This window comes from Pristiophorus japonicus, chromosome 13, assembly GCF_044704955.1.
Source record: "Pristiophorus japonicus isolate sPriJap1 chromosome 13, sPriJap1.hap1, whole genome shotgun sequence".
In the NCBI taxonomy this organism is placed as follows: domain Eukaryota; kingdom Metazoa; phylum Chordata; class Chondrichthyes; family Pristiophoridae; genus Pristiophorus; species Pristiophorus japonicus.
This window is the reverse complement of record NC_091989.1, coordinates 48,231,714-48,252,828: the sequence shown is the minus strand read 5'-3', so window position 1 is coordinate 48,252,828 and position 21,115 is coordinate 48,231,714. Positions and strand designations below refer to the sequence as shown.

Sequence of the window (21,115 nt, the reverse complement as noted above, 5' to 3'; positions counted from 1 at the left end):
GCCAAAGACCCTTACCCCAGCGCAAGTGCATCCCTCCCCCAGCGCAAGTGCATCGCTCCCCCAGCCGAAGACCCTTACCCCAGCGCAAGTGCTGGCAATAGCCACTGACCCAAATGACACCGAAATAATGTAAAAAATGTAATGAAATGTATTGATAATAAAAGACAATCAAGTTGCATTGTGAAAAACTCTCCAAACATGGTCGGAGGTTCAGCGGCTCGGGCAAAGCAAAACAAGCAAAAATCACACTACAAACAAACGCAGTCCCTCAGGTTCAGGTCTCGGTGGCTTGCGGCTCAGCGGGGGGGCTCAGGGCTCAGCTCTCGGCGGCTCAGCAGGGGGCTCAGGACTCGGTGGCTTGCTCAGCAGCTTGCGGCTCAATCGGGCAATGGTCATGATCAACATGGCCAATTGCGCGGCGTCACATTTGGTTCGGGGCCCCACTTCCGGTTCCGGGCAGGGAGCGGAGTCCAGAGGACACAGGTGTAGAAGGATGAGAAAATCGTTAGTACAAATAAAGAGAGAGTTGACAATAAGTTATGAGGCTATAATTTAATAGAATGGTTAGGACGCAACAGGTGAGTAAAGTTTGAGTGATGTGTGACATGGACCAGAGCACAGATTAAAACATTAAATTCAGCAGCAGCTATTAACAATTCTACAAAATAAAATTAAATTGGTATTTCTGCCCTCCCCACCCAGAGATTGAGAAATGTCTTTCTTAGTAACCTCGAAACTTACAATGACAAGTTGAACTGCTTGACAGGAGGTCTCTTTCAATGTCTTTGAGCCAGCTGCCAAAAGCTGCATGACAGTGGCGGAGTGCACAATCTTTCACTGATTTTATGTCACCCTGTCCTGATTGGTACCTGGCCACATCAGCAGAACAGAGACTGGAAGTTTCGTGAGGTAGGGATTAGGCCCCCTGATTCAGCATTATATGGTATCATGCACGGTGTTTAACTTATGCATGAGCAGAGGGAGGAAGCAACAGGTGGTGTAATCTAGGCAAGAGAATATGGATGAGGGAGGGAGGAACTTAATGCAATCACTATCACTAAAGAAGTAGTACTCGGTAAAATAATGGGCCTAAAGGTGGACAAGTTCCCTGGGACCTGATGGCTTACGTCCTAGGGTCTTAAAAAGAAGTGGCTGCAGAGATAGTGGATGCATTGGTTGTAATCTACCAAAATTCCCTGGATTCTGGGGTGGTCCCAGCAGATTGGAAAACCGCAAATGTAATGCCCCTATTTAAAAAAGGAGGCAGACAAAATGCAGGAAACTATAGAACAGTTAGCCTAACATCTGTCGTTGGGAAAATGCTGGAGTCCATTAAGGAAGCAGCAGCAGAACATTTGGAAAAGCATAATTAAATCAAGCAGAGTCAGCATGCTTTTATGAAAGGGAAATCATGTTTGACAAACTTGCTGGAGTTATCTGAGGATGTAATGAGCAGGGTGGATAAGGGAGAACCAGTTGATGTGGTATATTTGGATATACAGAAGGCATTCGATAAGGTGCCACATAAAAGGTTACTGCACAAGATAAAAGTTCACGGGGTTGGGAGTAATATATTAGCATGGATAGAGGATTGGCTGACTAACAGAAAACAGAGAGTCGGGATAAATGGATCATTTTCCATTGGCAAACAGTAACTAGTGGGGTGCCGCAGGGATCGGTGCTGGGGCCTCAACTATTTACAATCTATATTAATGACTTCGATAAAGGGACCGAGTGTAATGAAGCCAAGTTTACTGATGATACAAAGATGGGTGGAAAAGCAAATTGTGAGGAGGTCACAAAAAAGCTGCAAAGTGATATAGACAGGCTAAGTGAGTGGGTAAAAATTTGGCAGATGTGGGAAAATATGAGGTTATACATTGACAGAAAATATAGAAAAGCAAATTATAATTTAAATGGAGAAAAATTGCAAAGTGCTGCAGTACAGAGGGACCTGGGCATCCTTGTGCATGAAACACAAAAAGTGAGTATGCAGGTATAAGCAAGTAATCAGGAAGGCAAATGGAATGTTGGCCTTTATTGCAAAGGAGGATATATAAAAGCAGCGAAGTCCTGCTACAACCGTACAGGGTATTGGTGAGGCCACACCTGGAGTACTGCGTACAGTTTTGGTCTCCGTATTTAAGGAAGGATATATTTGGAGGCTGTTCAGAGAAGGTTCACTAGGTTGATTCCGGAGATGAGGGGGTTGACTTATGAAGATAGGTTGAGTAAGTTGGGCCTATACTCATTGGAGTTCAGAACAATGAGAGGTGATCTTATCGAAACATATGAGATAATGAGGGGGCTCGACATGGTGGATTGCCGAGAGGATAGTTCCACTCACAGGAGAAATTAAAACTAGGGGACATAGTCTCAGAATAAGGGGCCGCCCATTTAAAACTGAGATGAGGAGGAATTTCTTCTCTCAGACAGTTGTAAATCTATGGAATTCTCTGCCCCAGAGAGCTGTGGAGGCTGGGTCATTGAATATATTTAAAGTGGAGATAGACAGATTTTTGAGCGATAAGGGATTAAAGGGTTATGGGGAGTAGGCAGGAAAGTGGAGCTGAGTCCATGATCAGATCAGCCATGATCTTATTAAATGGCGGAGCAGGCTCGAGGGACCAAGTGGCCTACTCCTATTTCTTATGCTCTTATATTATACTATGGCAGGATTAGCATGTTCACAAGTGCTTTCCTGGTACTGGACTATAATGTAAATATATCTAACAAATATTGCACACTATAACTGTCATGATGCCAAGCCATTTTGTTACTTTTTTTCCTACATATAAACAGGAAGTTATACTAGATTGCTTCTTAAAAAAAAACTTCTACTGAATGATGAAGCAGGTCTGCTTGATGTCAGTTATTCAGCACATCAATTTAGCAAAAGTTAGGGATTCACAGAAGGTCACTGTTGTATGTTTGGGAAGTGAGGCAACACAAAAGCAGGAAACTGAATGCAATCACATTTTTTGTAAGTAATAAAAAGATTAAGGGACTTTTTGGCATTGTGCAACATTGTTGTTGGATCTCATCATGTCCTGTTGACATTCAGCTTTCCATCATCCAATATATTTTAACGTGGTCTAGAAACTATGGCATTTGCTAAGGATACGGAATTATTTCCTATTAATTTCCACAGTTTATGCCGTTATAATTATCAATTGTCTTTAGTTCAAGCATAATGAATGAAATATACATATACATAAATATGCAAGTACATATAAATCGTTATTTGTGCTTAATGTGAATTAATATACTAATCACAATGAAATGTGCTCGCGTGCGGAGATGTGGTTGGTGGATAAGTGAACTCCTATGCTGTGAACCTGGACTCAGATGGCCCAAAACTATATTTTTAACCAGTTCTTGGTCATGTTGTAGCAATTGAACACATCATCTCAGGAAGAGATGAAGTCAACTGAAAGATTTGTTCTGCTTCATTAAGCATGTCTCTTGTCAATAAATAAGGAGCTGCACTGACTGTGGCTGTGCAGCACACACCAACATGATCCCTACATTGAAGTAGTATTGAGGAAGGAAGATAGACACGAGCCTCGCTGTAATCACTTAAATTTATTTCGCAAACTTGGATGAGAGCTTTTCACTTTAATTTATCTCGTTATATCTATTTGCATTTTATTTCTAATATCGTTTTTAGTTATTTTAATAATGACTACTTAAGGCTCAAGTGACTTAACATAAACTTAGCTCATCATAAAGTAACTATATTGTACTTGCAAATGTGTAGAGACTAGATTTTTTTTACATCCATAATTTTTAAGCTGACATTTTTACCACTAAGATGCATCTTTGTTTTGTCTGAATATTTTGCTGCTTACCTCAGACATATCGTGCACCAGTAAGAGTGGGATAGTTATTGTAGTAATATCATGAGTGCAACAGACTTTCAGAATGTTCCGCAGGCCCATAATTGCTGGATCACGGGCAGTAATATTGCTGGATCTCACATTATCATCCACACACAGGTGAAAGACAACATGAACTTCAGAAAGGTTAGAATGCCTTGTTGTGTAAAATTCTCCTGTAGGAAGTAAATAAAAACCTTGCATATTAAAATCATCCATTTATAATTTTTTTTTAATTATAATCTTCGCAATCATAAAAACACACTTACAGAAATAGTTGTAGAGTTTGGGAAAAATACTAAGGATGGGGCCAATATTAGAAATCGGTTTTTAAAAAAAGGAGCATTATACCATGTGTTACACGATAAGAAGCATTATGCCATGTAATGGACAATGTAATTATGGAGTATCAATAAATAACTGCTCCACCCAAGCGTGAAGAAAACCACCACATTTCTTAATTAATGGAAAGCACAAAAGTCATTTGTCAAGGTTGGCATGGAGAGCTCGTGTGTGATCATTCCAACTCCATATTGCAAACACTTCATAGTAATTAATTTTAAAAAACCATCAGGAAATTTGCAAAGTAGAAAATGTTGGGGCTAAAATAAAAATGAAAAACTTGTGTTTAATAAAAGAAATACATTAATAATGCAAGTTTGCCATATTCATAAATGGCCAGAATTGGGTCCAATGGCACATATGCACAAATCACTCGAACAAATCATACTTTAAACATGTATAATCCCTAACCATTAAATATATATTTTTTAACTGAAGCCACTAAACAAGCTGCTGCTGGATCAGGATGAGCCACGTGTAATCTTGTCGGTCAGAGTGTAATGAATAAAACTTCAATGATTCACAGGCATCGCTGTGTTCTTATGTTTACTTCCTACTTTTCTGAAATTTCAACCTTTTTATATTGTGCTAACAGCCTGTGTGTGTTCTGTAGCCAAAGATAAAAGAGGGATTGATTACACCTCAGTGCAAGAGACACATACAGTATTGAAAAATATCAGTTGTTTAAGCAAAATGTTGATATTACCTTAAATGACAAATTTGTGCGGCTTATTACAGTAATCATTTAAAATCCCAAAATCTACAAAATATATTAGCCAGAAATCACCAGTGCGTTTAACTGTTTACCTGTAACAAAACAATTAAAATATATTTTGCCAAATGTGTATTTCATAATAACACACATGCCTGTGTGTACTAAATTAGAGGGAGGCCTTTTCCAGCCCCCTGATGGAGTGGCATTGTTAAGTTATGGAGCATTTTGTGGGCTAAGTAATCGCACACTCCTGGCTGTGACTTACTCAAAAATACCCCATAGTATTTTTCCAACAAATATAATATAATCTTCCCAAAAGGTTTATTTGATACACTCAACATTATTGTTAAGCTCGATCACTATTGAAGAATTGACTTTTTCTTTATAGTTTTTTAGGTTACCAATCCGAGAACCATTACATTGCAAAATAAATCTTGGTGTTTTTGTAATCACAACCAGATACGTTCTACAAGAATGAAGCTGCAAATAAAATTATAAGCTAAATAAGTAGCTTACGCCCCATGAACAATGTGTTTCTATTTTGATGCTCATAGCTTGATCTTTGCTTTTTCATTTGCTGTAGGCTTTAATAACTGCTGGGGAAAGTTCATTGCTTTCAGCTGTTGGACATTCACTTTGACTTCAAAATCCAGTGATTAAATTCCTGCCTTTAATCTGTGTTTTTCACCTCCTCAAACACATACAAGGATTAACATCAGGTCTGGGTCTGGCCAAAGTCGCACTGTAACATATTGCCTCTACTGTGCAAAATCCAGTGCATACGCAGAAGTGATCGCTGGAAAAGTATCGAGAGGAGATTTTGACAGTCCTGAAATTTGTGAATATTTCCAACGCTGTGCAAGTAGTGTGTGAACATAGGTCAGAATCACTGATGGTTCACTCAAAGTGCGCAGTTGGCAACTACAGGCAACTCTCGATTATCCCTCGGGGATCGGGCTATTCCGGGTAAACGATTTTGCCGCTAGGGCGAGTGCACGTACTTGCCGAGAATGTTTGGGTCCCAAATTTGACGCGGAGAGAAAGGTAAAAACACAGGCAAGGACACGGTGAACCCTATTGTGTTGGATATTTTTAAACTCTCTGGAGTGGGAACATTCAATAAATAATTCATTGCACCCAGTTACTCACTGATGTCAGCGCTTTCATGCAAACAGCGGACGGTGCAGAAAGTGGTCAGCGCAGGACTGTGTGTGGGGTGGGTTTAATGGTCGTGTGTAAGAGTGCGTTAAAGACCAAAAATGAGTAGTTTGGACAGGAGCCTTGCATTGCTTTCTGTTGCAGTTGGGATCAGCTTGTTTTCCGCTGCTGAGATTAGAAAAACAGTGAAATGTCCATCTCGGTGCAGCTGTACACGGGACACTATCACAGTTTTTAAAAGTGTCGTTGCAGCGGATTCTCCGTTAGATCCGTGTACGGATAATCGAGAGTTGCCTGTATGTTTGAACCCAGGTCCCAGAAGGGAAAGGCCGGGCCCAAGTTTAAGGGAAATAAAGCCCAACACAAAAACGAGGTGCAAGCAAGACCAAAAACAGAGTCCCAAGTTCCTGAAAGATTAGCAGGCACCTGAAGAGAAACATTTTACATCCAAATATCTGATGTTAGTGTGCATTTACAAGAAACTCAAAACATTATAAATGTTATTTATATGAGCATATATTCAGCTCTGTCAGAAAAATCAAGATGTTCATTAATGCCCTTCCGGAACCTTCTTCCCCATCACTTTCCTCTGACCCCATCCCTTCTTCCAATCTCACCCCCTGCTATTTTTTCAGTATCTCCTCTGACCTTCCGCTCTCTGACCCTGAACGATCAGTCCTCAGCAAAGGCCTGAGCTTCATCCCTTTACGCCCCCACCTCAATGAATTTCAAGCTCGGCACGGCGCTGAGCTTTTTTTCCGTCAACTTTATCTCCGCGCCCACTTCTTTGGCCTGGAGTCTTAGCCCGCACACAGCTGACCTTTTCCCCCATTTTCAGAATTCTCATCTACCTGGACCCCTCCCTTTGGACTCTTACCCTCTTTAAATCTTTTCATTGCAAACTGCCGGTGCGACATCGGCCGTCTCAATTTCTCTGCTCCCCTCACTCACTCCAACCTACCTCCTTCTGAACTTGTAGCACTCTATTCTCTCAGATCCAACTCCAGCATTGTCATTAAACTTGCTGACAAGGGTGGCACTGTTGTTGTTTGGCAAACTGACCTCTATCTTGCAGAGGCTGAATGCCAACTCTCTGACACCTCCTCCGACCTCCCACTGGACCATGACCCCACTACTAAAAACCAACCATCGTTTCCAAGACCGTCAGTGACCTCTCTCCTCTGGAGATCTTCCCTCCATGGCTGCCAACCTCATAATTCCCTAACTCCGCACAGTACTTCCCAAGATCTACAAACAGGACTGCCCCGGTAGACCTATCGTTTCAGCCTGTTCTTGCCCCATGGAACGGATTTCTTCCTATATCAGCTCTATTTTTTCTCCCCTTGTCCAGTCTCTTCCCACTTAGATCCACGACTCTTCGAACGTCCTCTGCCACTTTAACAGTTTCCTGGCCCCAACCGTCTTCTTTTCACTATGTACGTCAAATCCCTCTAAACCTCCATCCCCACCAGGATGTCCCAAGGGCGGTCCGCTGCTTCCTTGAACAGAGGCCCAACCAGTCCCACCCACCACTAACCCTTTCCGCCTGGCTGAACTTGTTCTCACAATGAACAACTTCTCCTTTGACTCCACTCACTTCCTCCAAATTAAAGATGTTGCTATGGCAACCTGCATGAGTCCTAGCTATGTCCGTCTTTTCATGGGATATGTGGAACATTCTTTGTTCCAGGCCTACTCAGGTCCCCTCCCTCACCTCTTTTTCCAGTACACTGATGACGTTGGTGCGGTTTCCTGCTCTCACCTTGAACTAGAACATTTCATTCACTTTACTTCCAATTTCCACCCTTCCCTCACCTTCACATGGTCCATTTCCAACTATTCTCTTCCCTTCCTCGACTTCTCTGTCTCCATTTCTGGGTATAGGCTATTGACAAATATCCACTATAAACCCACTGACTCCCACAGCTACCTGGACTATAATTCCTTCCACCCCGCTTCCTGTAAGGATTCTATTCCATTTCCCCATTTTCTCCGTCTCCATCACATCTGCTCTGACGATGCCACCTTCCATACTAGTGCTTCCGATAGGTCTTCCTTTTTCCTCAACTGAGGATTCCATTCTACCGGGGTTGACATGGCCCTCGACCGTGTCCGGTCCATTTCCCGCACTTCTGCTCTTACCCCTTCCCCTCCCTCCTAGAACCATGATAGAGTTCCCCTTGTCCTCACCTTCCACCCCACCAGCCTCCACATTCAACAGATCATCCTCCACCATTTCCACCTTTAGTGTGATCCCACCACCAAACACATTTGCTCCTCCCCCCCCCCCCCTTTCAGCATTCCGAAGAGACCACTCCCTCAGCGACACCCTGGTCCACTCCTCAATTATGCCCAACACGCACTCCTCTTCCCACGGTACCTTCCCGTGCAAGCGCAGAAGATGCATCACCTGCCCTTCCCACTGTCCAGGGCCCCAAACACTCCTCCCAGGTGAAACAGCAATTTAGTATACTGTATTCGCTGTTCACGATGCAGTCTCCTCTACGTCGATAAGACCAAACGCAGATTGGGTGACCACTTTGCAGAACACCTCCGTTCAGTCCGTAAGCGTGACGCCGAGCTTCCGGTTGCTTGTCACTTTAATTCTCCGCTCCACTCCCACTCTGACCTCTCTGTTTTCGGCCTCTTACACTGTTCACACGAAGCTCGACGTAAGCTTGAGGAACTGCACCTCATCTTTCCTTTAGGCATTTTACAGCTTTCTGGACTCAACAGCGAGTTCAACAATTTCAGACCATGACCTCTATCCCTATTTTTTCACATGGCAGCTGTTGATGATTCTGCTATTCCTATTTATACCTCTTCTAGACTCACCTTTTATTTCTTTACTTGTCCTATTACCATCTCCTTTTGCTTTGTACTATCATAACTTTTCTCATTTAATCACTGCCTTCCACCCTATCACAGACCATACTTTTTGCTCTGTCCTCCCCATCCCCTGCACTTGCTTCAAATCTGTTACATCTCTAACTTTTTCCAGCTCTGCTGAAAGATCATCAACTTTACTCTCGCCACAGTGCTGCCTGACCTGCTGGGTATTTACAGCATTTTCTGTTTTTATTTCAGATTTCCAGCATTTTGCTTTTGAAAAATGTTGTGTTGGTTTTAGATTGGTTGTGTAGCTTTTCCTAACTGTCTTGTGACAATTGTATATTTGAGTAAATGATCTTGGTTAATTGGTTATTTAAGCTGTCACAACAGCTCTAGATACGAACATGGTCTCACAGGCCTCCCAAAATCATGGCTGATGAGAGTGCACGCAAATGCCGAGGTAAGGATGCTGCCACGATTTTAACTGCCCCTATCTGCCCCATTCCCATCAGGCTTGGGGAGTTAAAATCAAAGTGCAAGATTAATATACTAACTTACAATGCATTTGCAATTTGCAGTTCCGTTTACCTGGTAAAATATTTGATGGATTTCTTTCTCCAATCTTTGACTTATCTTCATTTCCGTTTGGTAGCTCTTATGCAGAAAATAGATCCTGGCGTTAATTATTTTATAACCACTGAAACGTGCTGCTTTTACATTTACTTTTCTATATGTAACAGATCATCCAGTGTTTCAAAGCAATTGCTGTACAAGTTCTACAAATCAATAAATTGCAATTGTAACTTAAAATAAACAAATTGCACTATTTAACATAAAACAAAATTAGCGGCTGCTATAAATTACGCTGTACTTTGATCTTAGACAGGTCAGCACCAACATCAACAAAATAGCAGTGGCAAGGAATCCTCTAAGCAAACCAATTACTGGTGAAATGTTGGGCGGGAAAAATGCTTTGAAACATCCATAAAACGAAAATAGTATTTACAATGGTCCCTGCTTTTTCATTATGAGGCAAAACATATTGAAAGTCAGCAATAATTACAGATAATTATTTTTTCCTAATGAAAAGCCAAGACTTAAAGATGGCTTCCTGTCATAGGGGTTGTGATATGTCAACTTCCAGAGTACAAGGTGTGCAGCCTGTAACTTCATTCATTTGAGAAACAGACCAGACATGAAGTAGAAACACAATAAATAAAAGTATACAACTGTAGTGTGTACTTTGTAATTTACCAGCTCTTTCCTTTATCTTCTTGTTACGCTGAGCACTGGCATAAAGAACAACTTGCTGGACAATCTGAAGCTGCTGTTCTACTCTGGGAAAATGGAAATCTGTGCACTCCTGGCAAACTGTTGCAAAATCTGCATATAGTAAAAGGGAACAATAAATCAATAAGACGACAACAACAACTTGCATTTATAAGTTGACAAAATAGTTTATTTTCTGAGATCAGCACTAACATTTACAAAATGGGTGTTGTAGGGAATAGTATCTTTCTCATTTATATTAACAAGATACTACTATTGGTTATGTGTGAGCATAATTGCACAACACAATTCTGCAATATGCGCAACTGTAGAGACTCAATGCAAAGCAAGGGAAGTCGCACAGCTGTGTCATGTTGAAAATAGCATCTGGCAACCGAAATTTGTCTTGGTAACGGCAGTTACATTTTTTCCAATTTGTATCACAGATGTGGCATTAGTCCAGGCAAATATTTTTCATGTTTTCTCAGATAAGACATCATCAGCTGAAGAGCAAGGAACTTAATCCCAGAAACTAGCTAGTACATCTCAAAACATTTTAGTACCAGTTAAACCTCTAGCCCTGGCTCCCTTGGTGGCTCAGTGAGTAACCAACGCATACAAACTTGCACGTGCCAGGTTCAATTTCTGGTCTATGCTACATTACCTTAACTCAGCTGGATAATCAGCAAGAGTGTTACAATTGGCTTAAGTGCCTCGATTTAAGGAGGGATAAAAACTCATGTTTGCTATTTAGCCCTTCCTGTTGGAAGTGTTCAGATGTGGATGTCAAGAGGGTGCAAAACTGGATTTAACTATGATGCTCCCCATAGTTAAATATTGAGCCTCGCACAATGAAAATAATCACTTGAATGAGGTACCAGAGGGAATCCAGTACCTATGGAACTGCAATTAATAAAAACAACTTTTGGTTCCATGATTTGGATCTATCAAACTCATGTCAAATATAACAAGATCTTTTTGGTATTATTCAGTGGCACAGATTTTGTAGTCAGCAGCGAAGTGACAGCACTTACATAACATAAGAAATAGCAGGAGTAGGCCATATGGCACCTCGAGCCTTTTCTGCCATTCAATAAGATCATGGACTCAGCTCCACTTCCCTGCCCGCTCCCCATAATCCCTTATGTTATGTATTTAACCTATTGTAACCTGCATGACACCTAACCACCAGCGGGACCACCCTGTTGGAGTCCCAAGGGATCCCAGCATATATAAGCAGGCCACCCATGAGGTACCTGCACTCTGGAATCTTATTAAAGGAGCTAAGGTCACACTTGCTCATTGTACACAGTATTCAGTTTCCACCTTCATTATGAGTGCACCACCTTATCCCTTTATCGTTTAAGAAACTGTCTATTTCTATCTTAAATTTATTCAAAGTCCCAGCTTCCACAGCTCTCTGAGGCAGCGAATTCCACAGATTCACAACCCTCTGAGAGAAGAAATTTCTCCTCATCTCAGTTTTTAATGGGCGGCCCCTTATTCTAAGATCATGCCCTCTAGTTCTAGTCTCCCCTATCAGTGGAAACACCATCTCTGCATCCACTTTGTCACATCCCCTCATAATCTTATACGTTTCGATAAGATCGCCTCTCATTCTTCTGAATTCCAATTAGTAGAGGCCCAACCTATTCAACCTTTCCTCATAAGTCAACCCCTCATTCCCGGAATCAACCTAGTGAACCTTCTCTGAACTGCCTCCAAAGCAAGTATATTCTTTCGTAAATATGGAAACCAAAACTGCACGCAGTATTCCAGGCATGGCCTCACCAATACCTTATATAGTTGTAGCAAGACTTCCCTGCTTTTATACTCCATTCCCTTTGCAATAAAGGCCAAGATACCATTGGCCTTCCTGATCACTTGCTGTACCTGCATACTATCCTTTTGTGTTTTATGCATAAGTACCCCCAGGTCCCGCTGTACTGCGGCACTTTGAAATCTTTCTCCATTTAAATAATAACTTGCTCTTTGATTTATTCTGCCAAAGTGCATGACCTCACACTTTGCAACATTAGACTCCATCTGCCAAATTTTTGCCCACTCACTTAGCCTGTCTATGTCCTTTTGCAGATTTGTTGTGTCCTCCTCACACATTGCTTTTCCTCCCATCTTTGTATCATCAACAAACTTGGCTATGTTACACTCAGTCCCTTCTTCAAAGTCGTTAATATAGATTGTAAATAATTGGGGTCCCAGCACTGATCCCTGCGGCACCCCACTAGTTACTGATTGCCAACCAGAGAATGAACCATTTATCCCGACTCTCTGTTCTCTGTTAGTTAGCCAATCCTCTATCCATGCTAATATATTACCTCCAAACCCCTTGAACTTTTATCTTGTGCAGTAACCTTTTATGTGGCACCTTGTCAAATGCCTTGTGGGAGTCCAAATATACCACATCCACTGGTTCCCCTTTATCCATCCTGTTCGTTACATCTTCAAAAAATTCCAGCAGATGTGTCAAACATGACTTCCTCTTCATAAATCCATGCTGACTCTGCCTGACCGAATATTGCTTTTCCAAATGTTCTGCTACTGCTTTTTTAATAATGGACTCCAACATTTTCCCAACCACAGATGTTAGACTAATTGGTCTATAGTTTTCTGCTTGCTGCTGACCTTGATGAAAGCTGCCCAAAAAGCTTTAGCGGGCTTTGTGGCATTGATTTCCCCTATTCCGACGTGACTTTCCATCTGACAACAAAAGTGATGTCATCAAGCAGGCTGAGCAGCCAATCACATTGAAGAATTCTCACAAACGGCAAGCCAGGAAGTAAAAAGCAAGTTTTATCATTCACTTTTTAATAACTTTACAGAAAACAAAATAAAGATTGGGATTAAGGTAGAAGTTGAAATATCAAACAAACTTCAAAAAATTAATTTTTATTTTATAAATCTATGGATTTTTTAATCACGGATTGGAGGAAATGACACTCCACAATATAAAATTAGCTTTTCAGGGCCAGAGAGGTTGTTCAACTGTGATGATGACTCAGTACATTGTTAAAACTCAGTTGCACCTCATTCAACAAGGTTTTAATTTTTCGCGGGCTTTTACAGCGCGAATAGTGATTCAAAAGTTGAAGTTCACGTCAAGCAGTCATTTTTAATTGACTTAATCTGCAAAGACTGCAACAGCGCACTCTGTGGAGTATCACTGACAGCAACTTCCAGATTTCCGCGTTTAACTGCGCATGCGCGGATGACAAAAGTTGGTGTCAGTTTTACACAGTAATGGTGACAAACGCAGACAGTTTCATTGTCATTACAACCACAAATTCCGGACCAATATTTTGATCAATCTGAGAGATAGAATTGCTACTGGTAAGGTTGTAATTTTACAAACATAGATGTCACTATTAGAAAAGGTGCCACTGATGAGGAGGTTGTACAGGTGGGGTGCAGCAAAAGTAGAATATCTATGAAGAAATAATCAGCAACTCAATGTTCCTTTAAACTTCAGAAATTACAGAGATAAATAAAGTATCTTTGCAAAATTTATTTTGTTTGTATGTTGTGTTTTATTGACTGTCCTCATCCCGTGAAGTAGATGCCAATGTTTGACTGAAGGTTACGGAAGGTAAATGTTTCGGGTTGATTGGATGAGGTAGCCAGGAACTTATCACTGAGGAATTTAATTGGTCTCAATGTTAAAAATAAAAGAACATAAGCGTATTTTGTGTCCAATGTAACCGAGAATGAGGGTTTAACCGTGCCCAATTTAAGATTCTACATTTTCTTGTGATGGGAGAAGTTGAACAGAGGATTACAGAAAAAAAAATGAACATTTTACTTATTAAAATAATCAGCTGCACACTTAAGACTCCAACATTAAAAATATTTTATGTCCAAGTACGTAATAAAAGGTTGCATGTCTAAAGCTCATTTTATTTCTGCTTGTTTACGTTAACCAATCTCAATAACTCAGCCTTATTTGAACTTTTTTTCCAAAATACAGATTTGTTTCCTTGGTGCTGGTCCAATAAAGTTTGAGAACCATTGTGGTAAACAATTCTAAAGTAATGGACAATTCATGCATCTGTTCTTTCAGTTACTGAATATATTGATCCAGTAACACATAATTTTGTCTATTGCATTTACTGAATGGGGAGAGTAAGGTTGAGAGATTAATTTTTGATTGTTAAAATAAATACATAATGGGCTGAATTGCCTCCTTCTGTGCTACAAACCTCTATGGAATCATAACTAGTGTGTTTATATACCTAGGTAGAAACATTTGTCAGTATACATTATTCTGCTGTTTGTGAAAAGAAAAATATTCCACCATCTCTTTCTATTCTATGGGAGAAGGATGCATTATAAAAAGGTTGCTGGGGATTAATCCAACCAGTCACCTTGATTACACCAACTCCCACCTTGCTTCCTGTAAGGACTCTATTAAATTCTCCCAGTTTCACCGTTTCCATCGCATCTGTTCTCATGATGCCACCTTCCATATTAGTCTTACTTTTTCCTCAAACGAGGATTGCTCTTCACCATGGTTGACATGACCCTCGACTGTGTCCATCTTGTATCCCACAATTCTGCCCTCACTCCTTCCCCGAACCATGATAGGGTTCTCCTTGTCCTCACCTTCCAAATTCAATGGATCATTCTCCGACATTTCTGGCACATCCAGTGCAATGAACATAAGAACATAAGAATTAGGAACAGGAGTAGGCCATCTAGCACCTCGAGCCTGCTCCGCCATTCAACAAGATCATGGCTGATCTGGCCGTGGACTCAGCTCCACTTACCCGCCTGCTCCCCATAACCCTTAATTCCCTTATTGGTTAAAAATCTATCTATCTGTGACTTGAATACATTCAATGAGCTAGCCTCAACTGCTTCCTTCGGCAGAGAATTCCACAGATTCACAACCCTCTGGGAGAAGAAATTCCTTCTCAACTTAGTTTTAAATTGGCTCCCCCGTATTTTGAGGCTGTGCCCCCTAGTTCGAGTCTCCCCGACCAGTGGAAACAACCTCTCTGCCTCTATCTTGTCTATCCCCTTCATTATTTTAAATGTTTCTATAAGATCACCCCTCATGCTTCTGAACTCCAACGAGTAAAGACCCAGTCTACTCAATCTATCATCATAAGGTAACCCCCTCATCTCCGGAATCAGCCTTGTGAATCGTCTCTGTATCCCCTCCAAAGCTAGTATATCCTTCCTTAAGTAAGGTGACCAAAACTGCACACAGTACTCCAAGTGCGGCCTCACCAGTACCCTATACAGTTGCAGCAGGACCTCCCTGCTTTTGTACTCCATCCCTCTCACAATGAAGGCCAACATTCCATTTGACTTCCTGATTACCTGCTGCACCTGCAAACTAACTTTTTGGGATTCATGCACAAGGACCCCCAGGTCCCTCTGCACCGCAGCATGTTGTAATTTCTCCCCATTCAAATAATATTCCCTTTTACTGTTTTTTCCCCCCAAGGTGGATGACCTCACACTTTCCGACATTGTATTTCATCTGCCAAACCTTAACCCATTCGCTTAACCTATCTAAATCTCTTTGCAGCCTTTCTGTGTCCTCTACACAACCCGCTTTCCCACTAATCTTTGTGTCATCTGCAAATTTTGTTACACTACACTACACTCTGTCCCCTCTTCCAGGGCATCTATGTATATTGTAAACAGTTGTGGTCCCAACACCGATCCCTGTGGCACACCACTAACCACCGATTTCCAACCCGAAAAGGACCCATTTATCCCGACTCTCTGCTTTCTGTTCGCCAGCCAATTCTCTATCCATGCTAATACATTTCCTCTGTCACCACTAAACACATCTTTCCCCATCCTTTCAGCATTCTGAAGGAACCGTTCCCTCTGCAACATCCTGGTCCACTCTTCCATCACCTCCAACACTCGCTCCCCTTCCCATGACACCTTTCCATGCAGGCACAGGAGGTGCAGCACCTGTCCTTTCACCTCCTCCCTTCTCACCGTCCAGGACCACAGACACGCCTTCCAAGTGACACAGCGATTGACTTGTACTTCTTTCAATTTATTATATTGTATTTGCTGCTCACGATGTGATCTCCTTAACATTGGAGAGACCAAACACAAATTGAGTGATCGTTTTGCTGAATACCTCCATTCAGTCTGCAAGTATTACACTGAGCTTCCGGTCGCTTGCAATTTTATTCTCCACCCCACTCTGTCATTAGCTTCCTACACTGTTCCAATGAAGCTCAACAGAAGCGCAAGGAACAGCACCTCATCTTTCGATAAGACACTTTACAACCTTCCAGACTCAACATAGAGTTCAATAATTTCAGGTTATAACTACGACAGGTGCAGCGTCCAAAGTCCGGAGTTCAAGAATACGGAATGTTCCAGAATCCGGACTGATTGGTGGCAGGGTCATCCGGAATCCGTAAAATGTTCCGGAATCCGGACCCTGCCGACCTCAAGGTGCCACCGCTGCCCGACCTCGGGCCTCGCCGCACCACCCCTCACCGTCGCCCGACCTCGGGCCTCGCCGCACCACCCCTCACCGTCGCCCGGCCTCGGGCCTCGCCGCACCACCCCTCACCGTTGCCCGACTTCAGGCCTTGCCGCCGCTGCCCAAACCTGGGCTCGGGTGTTTCCGGAGTCGTGACATTAGAAAGACGTTTAAAAATCTGGCAAAACGCAAAATCCGGAATGGCCTCGGTCCCGAGGGTTCCGGATTCGGGACGCTGCACCTGTAACTCCCATTTTTTCAGACATCTGGTGCTGGTAAAGATTCTGCTGTTGCCATATACAGCTTCTCTAGACCCATTGGGCTAGAAATTCCATTTTTGTTCATGGCGATATTTTTCCGCCAAAATAACTCCGCTATGACTCCGATGCCTAACATTCAGGATAAAATGCGTCCAGTGGTAAAAATCGGTGTTGCATGATGATTTGTGGTGCAAACCGTGAATTTTCTGCCAAATTTTAGGCAAAAGCATTTTTTCAAGTTATGCACGCTGGCGGTCTATTCCCCAGTGGTATTTAAAAACCGCTGGCGCAAGACTTCAGAGAATTTCCCGGTTCATCGTTGAAATATCGCCAAAAAAACAGGCGCAAGTTTGGGGAATTTCCAGCCCATATTGTTTGTTGAAAAGCCGAGGGGAGCCCAAATAATAAAGGATGATATAAGGACAGTAGAGAGAAAAGACCTTGACTCGGAAGATCAGGAAGTAGAATCAGTAGAAGTGGAGATAAAAAATAACAATGGGCAGAAAACACTGTGGGACTAGTTTATAGGCCCCCAAACAGTAGCTATAATGTTGGACAGAGTATCAGTAAACAAATAATAGGAGCTTGTAGCAAAGGTAATACAATAATAATGAGGGACTTTAGACTTTAATAGGTGCAGGCTCGAAGGGCCGAATGGCCTACTCCTGCATCTATTTTCTATGTATGTTTCATATAGACTGGGCAAATCAAATTGGCAAAGATAGCCTGGAGGACAAGTTCATGGAATGCATTTGAGACAGTTTCCGAGAACAATACATCATGCAACCAACCAGGGAACAGGCTATTTTAGATATTGTACTGTGTAATGAGACTGGGTTAATTAGTAATCTTATAGTAAAGGATCCTCTGGGGAAGAGTGATCATAATATGATATCATTTCACATTGAGTTTGAGAGTGAAATACTTCAGTTGGAAACGAGAGTCTTAAACTTAAATAAAGACAATTACATAGGTATTAGGGGCGAGTTAGCTAAGGTTCATTGAGAAATTAGATTAAAAGGTAGGATGGTAGATAAGCAGTGGCAAACATTTAAAGAAATATTCCAAAATATTCAATGAATACGCATTCCATTGAGAAATAAAACTCCACGGGAAAAGTGATTCATCCATGGCTAACTAAAGAAGGATAGTATTAGATTAAAAGAGGCTTATAATGTTATGAATAGTAGTAAGCCTGAGGATTGGGAGAGTTTTAGAAATCAGCAAAGGAGAAAATAGAATGAGAGTAAACTAGCAAAACATATAAAAACAGATTGTAAGAGCTTCTACAAGTATGTAAAAAGGAAGAGAGTAGCAAAAGTAAACGTTGGCCCCTTAGAGGGCGAGACAGGTGAAATGATAATGGGGAAAATACAAATGGCAAAGACTTTAAACAAATATTTTGTAGCTTTCGTTACAATAGATGACACAAAAAGCATATGAAAAATAGTGGGGAACCAAGGAGCTAATAAGAGTGAAGAATTTAAAGTAATTAATATCAGTAGAGAAAAAGTACTTGAGAAACCAATGTGCTAAAAGCTGACAAATCCCCTGGGCCTAATGGCCTACGTCCTAGGGTTCTAAAAGAGGTGGCTACAGAGATAGTGAATGCACTGGTTGTGACCATTCCAGAATGCCCTAGATTCTAGAACGGTCCAAGTCAACATGGTTTTATGAAAGGGAAATCTCTTGGGGCCACAGAGGCATGCAATTGACTCTCTGAAATCTGTTGCTTCTATGCTCTTAGCAGCTACCAAGGTCACTTTTTTGGAAAACCTATCCTGGTCACAGATAGCTCAGGCACCCAATATACGTCCCAAGTTGTGTTTATATATGCATTAATTCATATACAACCTATGTTTGTGTGTGTGTTAGCTATACCTGTACCAAGAACAAGTAAACTTTTCAAGTATTCTTGCCAATTGTTTGCAATAAGAAACATGAAGTTTTAAAACTGCTTTGTTGTACCTCGTTTGATGCCACTGTAGGAATTGATACGGTTATCGACAAGTAAGACAAGTCCACATAGAGAGGTGGAGTACAGTGACAGTGCTGTCTGTAGTCTTTGAAGTTTAACACCACTTCGTTGATTGCGTTTGTGTTTACAAAAATCAAGGACATTAGCTCTCACTAGCCGTAAGTTGTGCATAGTTTTCAACTGGGCTCCTGTAAACAGTGTAAGAAAATACAGATATTTTAGCTGCCAGGATAAATAGATAAATAAATAAGTTTCAATGTCAAAATACCCCCAAAGCTTGGACTACATAAACTGGAAAATAATTTCCTACCTAAATGTATAGTAAAACTTTCCTCCAACAGAGATCGTTCTTCAAACATTCGTTCATTTGCTACAGTGGATTGATTTTGTTTTACTTTGATTTCCTCACTTCATAAAAGCAGGAAAAACACAAAATTATTTGAAAAAATATTACTGCATATAAAACCAAATTGAATTACTGCAGAGCTATTTTTTTCTACCTATATGTCAAGTTTAAATTATGCGACAGTCCATACATTTTTGATTGGTTGAAAAATGAAAAATAGTCCTGTTTTCTTCACTTACATATGACTGAATTATTCAGACACCGTACCAAAAGTATTGGTAAATGTAATTACACGACTATGGTATAGGTTACTGGGAACTAAAGCCACTATTTTCAAAATATATGCAATTCAAGTGTAGTTTGCACGTGCACTACCTATTTTGTTGTAGGAATCAACATGTGTGTTATACACATACTTGGAGATCAATAAACCTTTGCATTCTTACAGAACTGTAGCTAATCACAGGCTGGGGCATTAAATTTCATCAGTGCGCATCTGTGGTGCCATTTCAATTATTACTACAGAGGGAGGAATCAGAGAGCAAGTTGCAGATGTTAAACTTTTTAGCCTTAAAAATGTTTAATTTGCTCATTGAAAAATGACAACCGACAAGCAGTTAAGAGACAAAAAAATTATTCAAAAAGAAAAAAGTACAAAATGCATGAAAGAGAGACTTTTGGCTGAGGTACTGATGCAGCATGCTGCCTTAATGCCCAAGAACAAGTAATTAACAAGTACATTCTGGCTCTGACTAGGCAGGGGCATTTTAAAATGCTTACTTTATGATAACAATATAAACATCACCGACCCGAAAACAAATTCATAAATACCCTACCTGACTGTACTGTTGTTAGGATTTTGCATGTCCTGATGTAGTTTTATTACCCACTCTTGGTACTCTTGTTTCTGAATAGCCATTAGTTGTTTCAGCTCACTGGCCCATTTGTTTTCCAACACCTGATCACAGAAATTTTAGCCACATTACAGAATTAAAGTAACACAACAGCCTTTGGAGTTTACCAGTTTTCTTACCAGTTGTTTTTGGTTTGAAGGCAATGGTCTTAACAAGAACAGACATCTTTGTATATTTTAATTGGTTTGCAAAGATACTCAGCTAGTATAGTGTCATGTTCAGTCTGTAGAAATGCTTATACAGAGCAGTACTTCAAACTGCAATCAACACCAGAGATAAAAATTTTAATTTTTGCTCCTCTTTAAGTGGGAGTGGGTGGGGGTTTAGTGGAGCATCACCCATTTTTCCAGACATATTTGTAAAATCTTTTGTACAAGTGCACTCTTCCCCACAGAAAAAGCATAAATAGTGTTATTTTAGGTAAAGGAAAGTTTCATTTTATATTTTAATTCTCTTGGCCCAATACTGAAGGAACTAAGGCAGCTGAGAGCATTTCTTTGGATTAAAAAGTTACAGGATTAAATTTTACACTTTCTCTGTGAAGCCACAGTTACATTACCTGTTGGGATTCAAAATGCTGAGCAGCAACTAAATTTACATCTTGATCTGTAAGGGTTGTCCCTAGTTCTTGCATCACTTTGTCCATCTCCACAGACTGCCTGTTAAGAAAGAAATTCAATTTAAGTGTATGCTTTTCTGTGGAATAGGAATTAAATACTAACCTTTCTAAAATAGCGAAAGCTATTGTAATTGTAATATCACACATAAAAATACGGATTAAACAAGAATTCAGCACGAGTATGCATCAAATGTAACACACTCAAATTCAATTCTCATTGAAGATGACCAACAAAAGAACCCTGAAATGTTACATGTTAAATTCAGTCACAATATTAATTTGAAGAAGGAGTTGAATATTTTTGTGAGTATGGATGCTGTACATCA

At 40.9% G+C, this 21,115-nt stretch overlaps 1 protein-coding gene across 3 annotated transcripts in view; it reads right to left on the bottom strand.

Annotated features, from left to right (window-relative positions):
- Window positions 1-21,115, bottom strand: part of ferry3 (FERRY endosomal RAB5 effector complex subunit 3) — a 76,447-nt gene that overhangs the window by 38,754 nt on the left and 16,578 nt on the right. For all 3 annotated transcript variants that reach the window (XM_070897420.1, XM_070897421.1, XM_070897419.1), the window contains 7 exons: window positions 20,730-20,829; window positions 20,093-20,214; window positions 19,221-19,318; window positions 18,901-19,098; window positions 10,180-10,308; window positions 9,514-9,579; window positions 3,852-4,054 (listed from right to left, as the gene is read on the bottom strand). In XM_070897420.1, coding sequence (XP_070753521.1) covers window positions 3,852-4,054; window positions 9,514-9,579; window positions 10,180-10,308; window positions 18,901-19,098; window positions 19,221-19,318; window positions 20,093-20,214; window positions 20,730-20,829 — 916 coding nt within the window. The remainder of the gene's footprint in view (window positions 1-3,851; window positions 4,055-9,513; window positions 9,580-10,179; window positions 10,309-18,900; window positions 19,099-19,220; window positions 19,319-20,092; window positions 20,215-20,729; window positions 20,830-21,115) is intronic.